The sequence below is a fragment of the Perca fluviatilis genome, chromosome 6 (genome assembly GCF_010015445.1).
Source record: "Perca fluviatilis chromosome 6, GENO_Pfluv_1.0, whole genome shotgun sequence".
Lineage (NCBI taxonomy): Eukaryota > Metazoa > Chordata > Actinopteri > Perciformes > Percidae > Perca > Perca fluviatilis.
In genome coordinates this window covers 9762897-9777132 of record NC_053117.1, presented here as the reverse complement: position 1 = coordinate 9777132, position 14236 = coordinate 9762897, and the positions used below count along the sequence as shown (strand labels likewise).

The 14236-nt window shown below is 40.2% G+C and overlaps 1 protein-coding gene across 3 annotated transcripts in view; it reads left to right on the top strand.

The window, feature by feature from the left end:
• Positions 1-6579: 6579 nt before the first annotated feature.
• Positions 6580-14236, top strand: part of zmat4a (zinc finger, matrin-type 4a) — a 277546-nt gene continuing 269889 nt past the window's right edge. Inside the window, exon 1 of one of the 3 annotated variants that reach the window (XM_039804092.1) lies at positions 6580-6809. In XM_039804092.1, the coding sequence (XP_039660026.1) occupies positions 6723-6809 (87 nt within the window). In that variant the 5' untranslated portion in view covers positions 6580-6722. Of the gene's footprint in view, positions 6810-7358; positions 7383-7467; positions 7537-14236 lie in introns of those variants that run through there. The other 2 variants (XM_039804091.1, XM_039804095.1) reach the window with 2 other exon arrangements.

Below are 14236 nucleotides of genomic sequence, written 5' to 3'. Positions count from 1 at the left end.
TATTACCAGAGGCAGGGATTTCACCCATAAATCCTCAACCTTTATGAATGGCCTATATTTTGCTGCTCATGCTTCATAAGATATCCCTCAGTTAGTGATTTTGCACTCTTATTTCAATGGGAAATATCTGCAAAAAATCTTTGCATTTATGTACTTTGTTGCTAAGTACAGCAGTTTGTGACAATCTTTATTAAAAGTGTACTGTAAAATGCATTCAACTTGATGCAAATATGCAGCTAACGTGCTAAGCCTAGGAGGTGGGAATCTGATTTTGGAAACGATGTAAAAAGGGGGAAGAATTAATACTCAGTGCTCAGCTACAACCACTCCTCCATAATGCATATCATGAATATATTCCACAACCGAGTACTGAGTAATGAGATGCAAAGAAATCTACAAATGAACAAAAATAGATCATCTGGCCCTGACACATTTTCTCTTTCCACAGCTCCATTTGGTGGCCAACATGCAGCTGTGATGTGAGAGCTCTTACCCGCTGGAAGCATGGGTGGCACGGTGGCGAGACCAACTCTGTTCCTTACTAAAAGGTCACAGGTTTGATTCCCACAGCAGCCTGCGCATCAGTTATCCATCAGTAACCAGGGGTGTAGCGCTGCCACTTTTTTTCTCCAAGTGAGGAGTATTCTCAGGTTGCATAATCCAGTTGAAATTGATTTATTTTTTAAGCTCTTAAAGATCCAATAATCATTAAAGTGTATGTCATGTAAGAGAGACAATAAAAACAAATGGAATAGTCAAAGTTGTTATATTGACATTTAACATGTGTTAATTGATTCACAACGTCAACTTGCGTAACATGCAAGAAAACATTCCACCTTAAAAGTTGCAGGTAGCTGCTGGCGGTAGCTGCTGGCGGTAGCTGCTGGCGGTAGCCTTTGCGGCACAGGGAATTAAATATTTTTTTTTTCAGTCCATGGCTAGCTAACCGTTAACTAGTAAATATGATAAAGCAGCAAAACATCCATTCATTTTATAGTTATAGCTGACTAAAGTATGTACACTTCGTAGGAACAGAGGTTAAATAACCTTCGAAGTGAGCAACAATTTAACGAGTGCGCTCCGGTACTTAAACAAATAGCATGAGACCGCTGTCAGTTCCCCTGCCTAGCACCTATACCCGCTGGCTGACTGCAAGACACACTGGATGAATGCCAAAAATGTAAATGTGGCGCACAGAAGCCCAAAAAGGATGTGCCATGTTTCCTGTTGCAAACATAGCTTGTCGTGACAGTCCAACCATCTGGACCATGGGCCCTGTGCTCAAGGCCAGATGAAAGACATTTGCCCGCTCTTTTGTATATTTTCTTTTCTCCCCCTCCACCGAATGCAATTCTGTACTGACCTGATATTGTGACCTAGTTAAAATATTCAGCAGTGGGGATATTTAGCAAATTGCATTTGCACATAAATGTTGCCCTACAGCTATGCACCGCCTTTAAACCTCAACCCACATTCTGAAGTAGACCTTGAAGCAGGAGGTGCTGGGGGCATCTCTAGGAGCTTGTCTTCTAACTATCTATTTCATACTCTTTTGACTCATCCTGTTTATGTAGCATGACAGCTGCTGCGCTACCTGCACACCACAAAGATCAGTAGTCTAAATGGTCCGATGAGGAGCATGGTGCCTAAGGGCTAAATAATTAGTGGGTTATTCCCACCATAGTCTACACTACAGCGACTTAATTACTTCGCCCACTGATAAAGATTGTTGCAATAATTCACCCAAACAAAAACATTGTTACTTTGGTCATCCCTCCATCTAAACATCAGATTAACTTTGGAATTGGAACAGGTGGACCAGGCCACAGCAGGTAAATTTGCTTCCATCCATGGACAGTAAAACAAAATACATTTATATTAAATGCACATAATGGATGGACAAATATTGTTGAATGCAAAATATCTATGTATTTTACATGATCTCATATTGCAGGGAGACCAGGGACAGTTGTAACACTTTTTGCAATTTTTAGCATTACATCAAAAACCATTTACACTGGAATAACCAATTTGTTATATTATAAACTTATATTCTGTCAACTGCTGAAACAATGTATTTAAGTGGTTTTATGAAATATGTACATGTTGCAAAATTGATTTTAATACAGTCTCTCCACTGTTACTACCGTCCCAGTGTACAGAGACGGTTGTAACACATGTCAGAGACGATTGTAACATGTCTAAAATATACATAATTAATCAATGATATACTCAAAATGGAAAATATTATTTATCAGTCATGTTATTGTGACTATTCATTTCATGTTTTTAAAGCTACATTGTGTAAGAATTTCTCCCATCTAGCGGTGAAATTGTATATGACAACCAACTGAATATTACTTTCTAGCCCCTCCCATTCCGATTGTGTTTTAACTGCTATGGTGGCCGAACCCAAAATTAGCTCTTAGTATCGCAGCTGTTCTAGCCACTCCAATTGGTCTTGTTGCTTTGCCTGTTTTTTTTATTACATATCAATGAGCACATATTTGTGAAAGAACAACGTTTTTTTTTTGCTAAGAATCAACTCAAAAAATTACACAATGTAGGTTTAAGTAATGATTACCTTTTTTTCATACTACATGACAAAAAAAGAGGCGAAGCTGTCAAATTATAATTTGACACCCATTTCTCTCTGTTGTTGAGAATGTTTGAGTTCATGTTTAAACTTTTTTAATGTGTTCTACCCATTAAATCATTGACTATGCATTATAGTTGACATTAAACATTTAATTTGCAATGCACAGTGCACATTTTACTTTTAATGTGCACATTAAAGGGAAACTATGCAGGTTTTTTTTAGCTTAATTTACCCTTAACTTAAAGGGGAAATCCGATGTTAAATGGGTTTTAGATATGTTAAGTATGACCCTCAACCACAAGATTGAGGGATTTCCCCTTTAACAGCTTCAGAGTCATTGGAATGGTTATATGACTTTTTCTGGGGTGAATGGGGGCCGTCTCGCTTCCCCCTAGCGTCTGTGTGCGGAAAAACCAGCCATGCAACTTTGGACTGTGTAATGAAGGCAAATAAACAGCAAAGAAATTGCCAAAACTGCATAGTTTCCCTTTAATACCAATATCTGCAACTCTATCCCTAACCTTAGCTAGTTTTTAAAATATAAAGGAAACTTGGTTGGTGATACTGGGACGGTTGTAACGCCCCGTTACAATTATCCCAGTATCACCAACCATTTTTTTCATCTCATGTGAACTAGCTTGACTGCTAGTTTGACACTTTCTGACTGCTAGCCATTTCTATTTTTAGCTTACCAAACAGTGTTATTCTAATAATACTTGTTTGAATTCATAGACATTTGATCTTATAACAGCATCCAAAAAAGTACATCAGAAAGAAAAGTAATTGTTTTACCTCAAAAACAACCTTTGGTAGATAACGCCATCAGAAAGTTTCAAATGTGGTTCCCTTTTTTAGCAGGAATGGAGGGAAACTAACTGAGCATGAGCACAGTGAGTGTCATCACTCTAGGTTGTTTCTGATTGGAGGAATTCAAGGTGTTACAACCATCCCCTGTTACAACTGTCCCTGGTCTCCCCCACTACAATTTTGAAGATGTGACGATGCTTTATCAAAGACATCACAACAAGTTTGGAAGCCAATCATATATGTCACTTAGACAGGTGTGATGTGGAATCCTGCCACCTCCAAAACTCCTTGAATTAACTTTTCAGTGAAGTAGATGACACATTGTTTGGGTAAAATGACCACTTTGTTACGGTTAGGGAGCCATAGCAAACGTGTTTGCACTTTTTGTTGAAAACCTGTGTCAGTACATGACTGCTGACTGAAAGGATATTGATGCATGACAAGTACGAGGTGTGTGCCTCCTCATTATTGTGTATGAACAGGGGTGCAAATAATACAAATCTGTGGAACTTTGACCAAAGCTGCACTAACCTTGTGGCTATTTGGTTAATTGCTGCTTGACTGAAAGTTAGACTTCCTTGTGTTTCTGACTTTTCCAGAACTTTACTTAACAAATTGGTCTCATATCGAGACCAGACAAAAATGTGTTCACTTGGCGAAATATCAGCACTCAGATGCAGCTCCCAGTAAAAAACACAGTTTGAGTCTCTGAAATATACCGATCTACTGCTAGCTAATGTAAAGCTACTCCAGTATAACTGGCTGATGCAGACATACACAACTCCTGTTAAATTGAAAAAAAATACAACAGTAATATAGCTGACCTTTGTGTTAAATGCAATATGGCTAACATATGCCCTTATAACATTTATGTACTGTGTCTGGGAGTGTGACAAAATTAAAACATTCTGGAGGGAGGTGATCAATAAAACTTTTTTCATCTTGTCTGTGAACATTCCACTTCACTTATTTTGAATATGATGCCTGCAACATGTTCCAAAAAAGCTCTGTCAGGGGCATGTTTACCACTGTGTTACATCACCTTTCTTTTTAACAACACTCAATAAGCATTTGGGAACCGAGGACACTAATTGTTGAAGCTTTGTAGTTGGAATTCTTTCCCATTCTTGGTTGATGTAAGACTTCAGTGGCTCAACCATCCAGGGTTTTAAGTTGTCGTATTTTACGCTTCATAATACGCCTCACAATTTCAAAGGGAGACAGGTCTGGACTGCAGGCAGGCCAGTCTAGTACCCGCACTATTTAACTACGAAGCTGTTAGGGTTTCAGCATTTTGCATTGCATTTTGTTCTGTTTCTGTTGCCGGTTTGTAGTGTTCTGTATGTTTCCTGTTTTTTCTGTACTTTTCTGTTCCCTGCCTTATAGATTTATGCTGTTTTATGTATCCTGTGGACTGTGTTTTTTGTGGTGTATATCCCTGTTTGGATTGTGTATTTCAGTTTCCTGTTTTATTGTGATAGTCCTGGTTTTCTGTCTTGTCTTGTCCAATTTACTTCATGTGTTTTCCCTCCTTTGTTGATTGTCCTGCCCCGCCCTGATGTGCTTCACCTGTTGTTCTCACCTGTTCCTGATTTACTCATCCCCTCATGTATTTAGCCTCTGTGTTCCCGTTGTCTCTTGTTAGATCGTCTTGTGTCCATCCCTGTGACTTGTGTTTACTCCTGCCTGCGTTTAGCCCGTCAGTTTTTGATTTTGTGTGTGTTCCAGTCTTTGTGTTGCCGCCTTTTGTTACCCTGAGTTACATCCATCTCCTCCCTGCCTCTCTCTGCGTTTGAGTCCACATTCCCTGCTCCCACGTCACAGAAGCCACGCTGTTGTAACACGTGCAGAATGTGGCTTGGCATTGTCTTGCTGAAATAAGCAGGGACGTCCCTGAAAAACACATTGCTTGGATGACAACATAAGTTGCTCCAAAACTTGTATGTACCTTTCAGCATTAATGGAGCCTTCACAGATGTGCAAGTTACACATTACTTTTGCTGCTGAGTGATATGTAATTGCTTTTCCAATGACTAATGTGTAATGACTGAGAAATTGATTACAGTTTTCAAGTTATTTGCCCAACACTGGTCAACAAAATTATTTAGAGCAGCTAAACCTGTCCACTTAAGCCAACAAAACTTGACAAGAAAAGGCTGAGCATGTGGACCTTTATCCTGGAAAATAATTACAAACAAATACAATTGAAAGGTGGAATAAAAAAAAAAAAATTGTTGGAGAACTTTTGGTATTTAGTCATAATGTTCTGAGAAGGGAAAAGTGGGACATGTGATCTCAACATTTCCAAAATACTGGCAACTATTACTATTATTCAGGGGCGATTCTAGGATCAGACCTTTAGGGGGGCTCTGCCCCTAATGAGAATGTGACATGGATACAGTGCCTTGCAAAAGTCAGTAATTTCATTAGCTGATAATCTCTGAGCTAGCTGCTGAACAACAACGTCCGCTAACGTTTTTACCTAACCTGACACTTTATAAATCACAGTAATAACGATCAATTTGACACATTGTTCTAACATTCAGCAAATTTAGTTGCTTATGTTTCAATTTGGGTTCTAATCTGCGCCATGGAATTGCCAACTTCTTCTCCGGGGACTACCAACGTTAAACTTCACAACCGCGCTTCTGCTCTCCCTCTGATAGATTAGATAGACTCAGCCAAAGGCGGGAGTCTGGCACAACCCCCTCCGATTGGCCAAAACTATGTTTCTGTTAACCCTTTCCTTGACTGGGTGCATGGCATTGGCTACAGCCACCTATGATATCAAACCTGTGTTAAGCCCTTTGAACCTGTAATTGTTTGTCCTCTGTCACTAACAGACAAGTTTACAAACTCTCACTTGAAGCACCAAAATTGATTAAAATAAAAAAGGGCACTGAGATGAAATTTAGGGGGGATTGAGCCCCCCTAAAAAGTGTCTAAAATCACCCATGCTACTGCTGCTACTAATGAAACTGAATTAGGCTATGATAATAATAGGCTGATAATAATAATGAAATAGGTTAATAAAGGTAGGCTGCTAATACTAAATGCCTCTTCATTGTCATCATCGGTCCTTGCTCCGCTCTGTAGCCTATGTATGAATAGTTTGGGTGCAGACCATGACATTTGCTGATGTGAGCTACCACTTCCTGATCAGCCTCAAGTGAGTTGACGCGGCTGATAAGCGAGTGCGGCCAATGGGAGCGCAGCAGGGCGGAGAGCAGCGGCAGATTGTACTACAGTGGAGAACTGCCGCCAACAGTAGACGCGTATCCCGCTCTGTCTGTCGCTATTCAGCATCTTCTGGTTAATGGATTATACAGTTTCCCTCCAAGTGCAACATCAGCTGGCTGTGTTCCCGACACACTTCTGCCAGGGCTACAGTGTGGAGTTACAGGTACATTTATTTTTCGCATTTCTCTTCTCAGTCCCGTCTTCTTTTCTCCTTCTCTTGAGAAAGAGCGGTGCATGCGTGCAGAGGAGTGTGTGTGACTTTATGGAGATGCTTTACTGCGGGGGGGAGGCATGGTTGTCGTGTTGCATGCAGATTTTTTTTTTTTTTTCCTCTCCGAGATTCTTGTTGCGTTCCGCCGGGAGACGAAGCGGAGCCGCGGGGGTCGCTGCACGCGCGGTGCGGTACACATGGGGGTTTAAAAGTCAGCAGAGCAGCCTGGTGGAGGTTGACCTCACGTCTCATAAACAGGTCCCGCATGCTGGAGAGCGGCCGGTCTCTGACGGGGGGTCTGGCCGGGGACACCCCAGGGGATCCTTACGGAAGTCCCCCCGAGATAGGCTGTGACCAAGACAGAGATCAGAAATGTAGGCTAGTAGGTAGTCTATGTCTTTATACTCTTCCAATCAGAGATTTAACTTTCAGCAAACAGTGCTATTAAAAGTCCTGCATCCAAGAGGCAAACGCATCTGTAGGCTACAGTTGCCTTGGAAATCTGTTTCAGAATTTCAAAATAAGGTAAATTCTGCAGTCTGGCTTTTTTTGTTTTTGTTTTTTGTTATTCTACTGTGGACAAACAGTGACGAATATGAAGCAAAGTAACGATGTCAGCATCAACATCCCATCGGAGGTTGCTCTGCATGCAGGAGAACGGCTGGTCGATTCTCTCAAGGTGACATTTATATATATCTAAGTGGATTAGAAGCAGTGATGTAGCAGCTTCCTCACCTCTGTGGAACACTTTGCAGTGCTTGTTTACAGCTCATAGGTATCCTAATCATATGAACTGACATTGTGGGTCAACTTTTCCTTATTTTTATTTTTTTATATATATATATATTTGGTTGTAGACTGGAGGTCATAGTTTACCACCTTTTTTATGTAGGCTATCATCCTTAATGGAATGAATGGTCTATCTGTATAGCACACCAGAAGAGAAAGGACTCCTAATAGATAAGTTGCTGTGCTCTGGAAATATACATTGTTAAACATATTAGGGCTGCAACCAAGGAATATTTGCATTATTGAATAATGTGTCTTTTGTTGTCTTGATAAATTGATTCATTATTCTGTTGATAAAATGTTTAAGAATAGGGACAGCTCTAAAACGAAACGAAACAAAATCTAAATTCAGTTCTTTCTCTCTTTCCATCGTTTACTTGCCATTCAGGACTTCAGTGATCATTTCCTTGTACAGAAAAGCAAAAATAGAAACTACAGAACAGGGTTGTTAAAGTCTTTGCTTTGATGTCCCTCAGGTGGCTCTTACTAATTGGATGCAACGTTATTGCTTTGTTTTCCATGCACAGCCCAAATGTTTTTTTTTCCTTCTTTCTACCTAGTGGGATGTACACTTTGATATTATAAATTAGGGCTGCAATTTTATTATTATTATTATTATTATTATTATTATTATTATTAAATCAACAACATTATAACTAGAGATGTTCCGATCGGCTCTGATACTGCCTAAAACGCTGGTATCTGTATCGGGAAGTACTGGAGTTTATGCACCGATCCGATACCACGTAATAAAGCCCTAAAGAAAATCTACGTTAAAGTAGTTTATTTATGTTCTTTTTCTGTTATAACTGACTGTCAAACTGGATAATAAAAGAAAGTTCTGTGGCATTCATTGTTTGTGTTTGTTCGTGTTTCACAAAGAGTTTAACCTGAGCCAGACCGACAACAAAGATAGAAATAATATCCCATCCATACAGGTAGTATACAATTGTTAAAACATAATAAAATATATGACACACTGGTATCGGATCGGTACTCGGTATCGGCCGAGACGCAAGTTCAGGTATCGATTAATCAAGACATCAGTTCATCGTTTGGTCTGTAAAATGTCAGAACGTGGTGGACAATATCAACATTTAATTTTCCCATGGTCTTCAAATGTCTCGTTTTTGTCTGAGCAACAGTCCCAAACCCAAAGCTATTTAATTTACTACCATAAAGACCAAGAACACCTGTAAATACTCACATTCGAGGAGCTGGAGCCAGTGAGTGTTTGTCATTTCTGCTTAAAAATGACAATTAATTGATTATCAAAATGGTTGCTGATTAATTTTCTGTTAATTTTTTCAAGTTTGCTGTATTTCAATGTTTTCCTAGACTATCTGATTTCTCTAAGGAATGCAGCACCACTGTAAAACAAACCCCAAAATATGTGTAATCAGCAGATGCATAGAAATGTCTTTTGAATACAGTAGGCGTTACTTTGTTCAAACCGTAGATATTTCATTTTAAAACAAGCCCTCCTTTTTTCCTAAAGCACCAGTTTAACACATACTTAAGATCCAGATATGGATGATATGTTTTATTCTGCAGCCTCCAGCATGATGGAAAAGAATAATGCAGCATTTCACCAACCAGGCGCTCTGAGCTCCATCTCAATCTGCCTAATTTAAAATTGACTCTTTCCCCACCATCTCCTGCTGTAAACCACAAGATGGCTCCATTTTGGCACCATGGAAGCTTTCTCAAAATATTTGCCATGACACAAACCTGTCTCTATCACTTCAGCTCTCTTCTAAGACACCACATGAGAGTTTGTCACTAAATAGCAACACGTTACAAGCAGCCTCAGATAGTAAAGCTCCTTCATCGACCCTTTCTTTAATGATTTTCCTGCGTCTTTGCAGGCCCTCCAGTCATCTTTTCTATTTTCGAAAAATTTAAAGAGGGGAGCAAAAATCTCTTCCATTATTCCCCAGTCTGCTGTCTAGAATTTGCAATGCCTATAAATAAAAGACTTTGAAGCTCAGTGCTTCGATGTCCTCAATAATTGTTTGCTTTTGTAAAGTTAAAATTGCCCTGCTTCTTTGTTGCTTCCATCGTTTTCTTGCAGCAGTTGTTTGCTGTTCCATCTCCATTACTTCTTTTATAAAAGGTCAACTGAGATGGGTCTGAGGATTTTTATAAATAGCACACAAAGAAACAAACAGCTCCAATAATATAGGGTGAACACATTCATTTTGACGTAGTGTAGAAGTGGTTTTGAAGCAAACAATTGAGCAGAGTCGGCCGCATCACAGAGGGAAATGTGGGCTTCATCAAAGGTGATGAATTTTTTTCCCTCTAGTCTTTCATAACAGCAGAATGGCAAATGTTGGATTTGCAGAACATGCTTCTTTTTTTAAACTAACATGCAAACTGCTTTTTTCATTTGTAGTTTCTAAAAGAGATATCCAATGAAGCATCCAGAAAGTGACACCTATTCTGATTGACAGCCCGAGCATCAAATACACCATGACACTTAAGTGAAGTCATTGCTTGGCGAGCTAATAATTCAACTCACAAACCTGTGAATGAGTTTGAAGGTGCATTTTTATCACCAAATGATGACCAAAAAAAATCATGCTTAAATAAATTAATAAGGGAAATGACCCTTTAGTTTTAAAGGAGTCCGCCATTTAATATTACACTTATCCAAAGTTTGGTGAATTGAGCGAGATAGATAAAAAAAAAAAAAAAAGAATGGTAAAATTTGATGCAGCACATGCAGAGGTATCAGCTGAATCCAAATCCAGCCCTTGGACTTGCAGATTGAGGCCTGGCAAACGTTGATCAAATGTACTCGTAACGTGCCTGAAGTGCTCACTGTGATCACGTCAAGTCTTTAAAGGTCAGGAGGATATAAAATGCAGTATATGAGACGGGGCTTAAAAATCTCTATTGTTTCCATGGAAATGCAAGCAAGATCTAATTTCATTTTTGTTAGCTGGATATGAACCAACCCATAGAAATAGGATGAATACATTGAACTGTTTGCCATGGTCATTTGACTAGTTCAAAAGAAAATGGCACACTGTGCATTGACAATAGAAATAGAATGAGATAACACACTTCAGCGCTCACAGTTCTTCGCAATGGCAACAGTACACATAAAACTGGCCACCACTCTGATCCGTCCGCTCTACTATTCTACCGTTCTATTTCTATGCACTACGAAAGCCCTGAAAGGCAAGGGGGAAAAAAATGAATAGTATCTTCTATGTAGGAGTTACACTTTTACTTCTTTATTAGGCTGTTTTTAAGGGCAAGACAGCCGTGCTCAAGGCTTAGTGCATGATACAAAGTGAATTGAAAGTTCGGCAACATAAACACAAGCCTTCACCGTCTTAGTTAAGTAGAAATATCTGCTGTGTAAAACATAATGGAACTGTGTATAGCCCTGACTTAGGTTAAAACATTGTAGATGTATGAGCACATGGCTAATTAATATTCACTGCATGTAGTCTGATGACTCATTCATGTGAATATTAAGTAGCCATGTGTTCTGCTGGAAGAGAGAAAAAGTAACTCGTTGCCTGAGCAAGCTGCTGAGTTTGAAGAATTTGCTTACTAAGAAACAGTTAGACCCAATATCAGACAACTTTTGTTTCAATATGTTTGTAGCGACTCCCTATTTGTGCTGTATAATGGCAGGATGAGAGCAGACTGAAATATTGGTTCTCTATGTTTATGCCTGTGGAACAGATGTAGCCAAAGTATTGGCTTGCTCACCGGTAGTCTATTGAGTACCGGCACTTCTGATTTTTGTCCACATGAGTACCGTACTGCGCACCGCCACCTCCTAAGCACCCCTAAACACATAGCAGCTTAACACTGAGAAAACGGCGCTGAAAATTTCTGTGTTAACAAGGATAATTGTAGTGGATAAGCATATTATTGTAACCCTGATTGCTAGGCCACTGTGCCACCGCCCGAGACTGGAGGACACCTGTGATTCAGTGCGCAGCCCACAGATGGAGGATGATCCGTCTGCCCCGACAACCACCAAATCCCGCACACCAGACCAGCAAGCTGCGGCGATATGAAGTCGAGATTGCGCGCAGCAGGACAACATACTGTATTTTACTCTGTGCAACATATAAGCACGCGCTCCAAAACACTTTTAATTGATCTTCGACACACTTGCACAACTTATGCAATAAGAAAATACTCTTTTTATGTCTGTGTCTTAATCAGTTGCATGTTTTCTTACTAAAAGGAGCTGTACACACAACCTTATGACAGCTGAATATTTCATCACTGTACTGTATTTAATCAAAATAATAACAAAATAGCCATTTTCATTAGCCACAAAATAGTGGCTAATGAAAATGCTGCGTCACTTTGGAAAAACAATAGCCATAGTGGCTGGTGAGCCCTGAAATGAAATGCATACAAAAACACATTTCAAGTCATATATTACCAAGACAGGCATGTAAATATAAATATATATCCAAGACACATGCAATGATCATGTCATGCAACTGCATGTACAGGCCACTTTTGGTCCAATTCAGGGACTGCTTATAGGCTATAACATTAGTCATGTTTACTTCACCGCATGTTATGAATTTGAATTTAGCATAATCATTATAAAGGCCGTGCTACATTGGAATCAGTTGAAAGCCTCCTGCGTCTGAGATGCTAGGGGACTTTTTGCGTAAATAACTTGCCAAAGGCACGTGACCAAGTGTCGTTTTTGATGTGCTGGGAGTGAGACCTGTTAACAGTCAGCTAACAGGGCAGTAGTAAAGTAAACATGATTAATGTTATAGCCTATAAGCAGTCCCTGAATAGGACCAAAAGAGGTGCCGGTACTCTAATTCAGCAGCATCCAGCGATCTTTTTTCTCTCTTCCAGAGAACACATGGCTACTTAATATTCACTTGAATGATGTCATCACACTACATGCAATGAATATTAATTAGCCATGTGCTCTATAGCCTAAATACACTGTCTTACCCAAGTCGGTGCTATACACCGTTCCCTTATCTACGGTGGCCCTGAGAGGCCACAACACAAAACAATAAGACAACACATGCAAATAAACCACAGCACGCACTAATAAGACAACACGTGCAAATAAACCACAGCACGCACTAATAAGATGACACGTGCAAATAAACCACAGCACGCACTAATAAGACAACACGTGTAAATAAACCACAGCACGGAACAATAAGACAACACTTGCAAATAAACCACAGCACGCAACAATAAGACAACACGTGCAAATAAACTACAGCACGCAACAATAAGACAACACCTGCAAATAAACCACAGCACGCAACAATAAAACACGTGCAAATAAACCACAGCACGCAACAATAAGACAACACGTGCACATAAACCACAGCACGCACTAATAAGACAACACGTGCAAATAGCCCACACCACAACGGAAGTGTTTCCAGGGGACACTTTTAAGTGATGCACACGTGCCTCAACCATTGGCTTTCCGGTACATAGACAGACCAAGGGGGTAAGCTTCGCTTCAGAACTCGAACCTCCTATGGCGCCATTTTGACGCTACAAAGAGATGTTGGTGGCATTGATTCTTATGGCGCTTTTCCATTACATGGTACCTACTCGCCTCGACTCTACTCGCCTTTTTTGGTTTTCCATTACGAAAAAAAGTCCCTGGTACCTGCTAACAGGTACTTTTTTTAGTACCTCCTCAGTCGAGGTTCCAAGCGAGCTGAGGCGAGCGGAGAAGGTGACGTGAAACCCTGCAGGCTACAGATTGATCGGAAAGAATCATCACTGATCACTGCATTGCTAGCAACAGACGGCATTTTTAAATAGTTTAACCAGCGGTGTTTTTTTGCTGCCGGAGGCTCCACGCAGAGCTTTCTCCATAGCATACAAGTGGCCTGATGTTTATACTTGTGCGCTGGTGTGTGTCGAGTCGCCGTGTGTGTGTGGGGAGCTGGTGAGCGAGGGAGAAGTGAGAGAGTGCCGGCGATTAGCTCCGCAGCGAGTAGTGACTCTAGAGTCATATAGTGAGAGAAACAAAGTGTCTCCCCTGTTCTTTCTGACCACGGTGGGAAATCTGGAGCAGGAGAAGTTAACTATCTTGTTGATTTCATGTTGTTTACGGAGAAGGAGAACCAGGAAATGAGTCGGGAGGGAAATGCAACGCTACCAAGCCACGTCCACGGCAGTCGCTGTGGACGACCAGCCACGCTGAGGCGGTACTAAAATCTGCAATGGAAAAGGGACGTACAGTGCGCCGAGGCGAGTAGAGTAGGTACCATGTAATGGAAAAACGCCATTAATTTCCCACGAAGCTGATTGCGGTTATTCAGTTCAACTTTTCATCTCCAATCCTATCTGTATTAGTGAGAAGTTGTGCTGTCCTGAGTTGAAAGCCTATTTTACGGCTTTATTATCGAGTTAAGCCGCTGTCCATTTCTTAACGTTCTGAAATGAAAACAATTTTTGAGCTACTCAATTCCGAAAACTTTGAAACAAATTGTCAATTCGGCAATGATTTTCGCAAGATATTCGAAATCTAAAGAGTTCATTTCTCGCCTAAAACGTATTCAGAAGTGAATTTAGTGATGAATAAAATGGAAAATTGTTAAAAT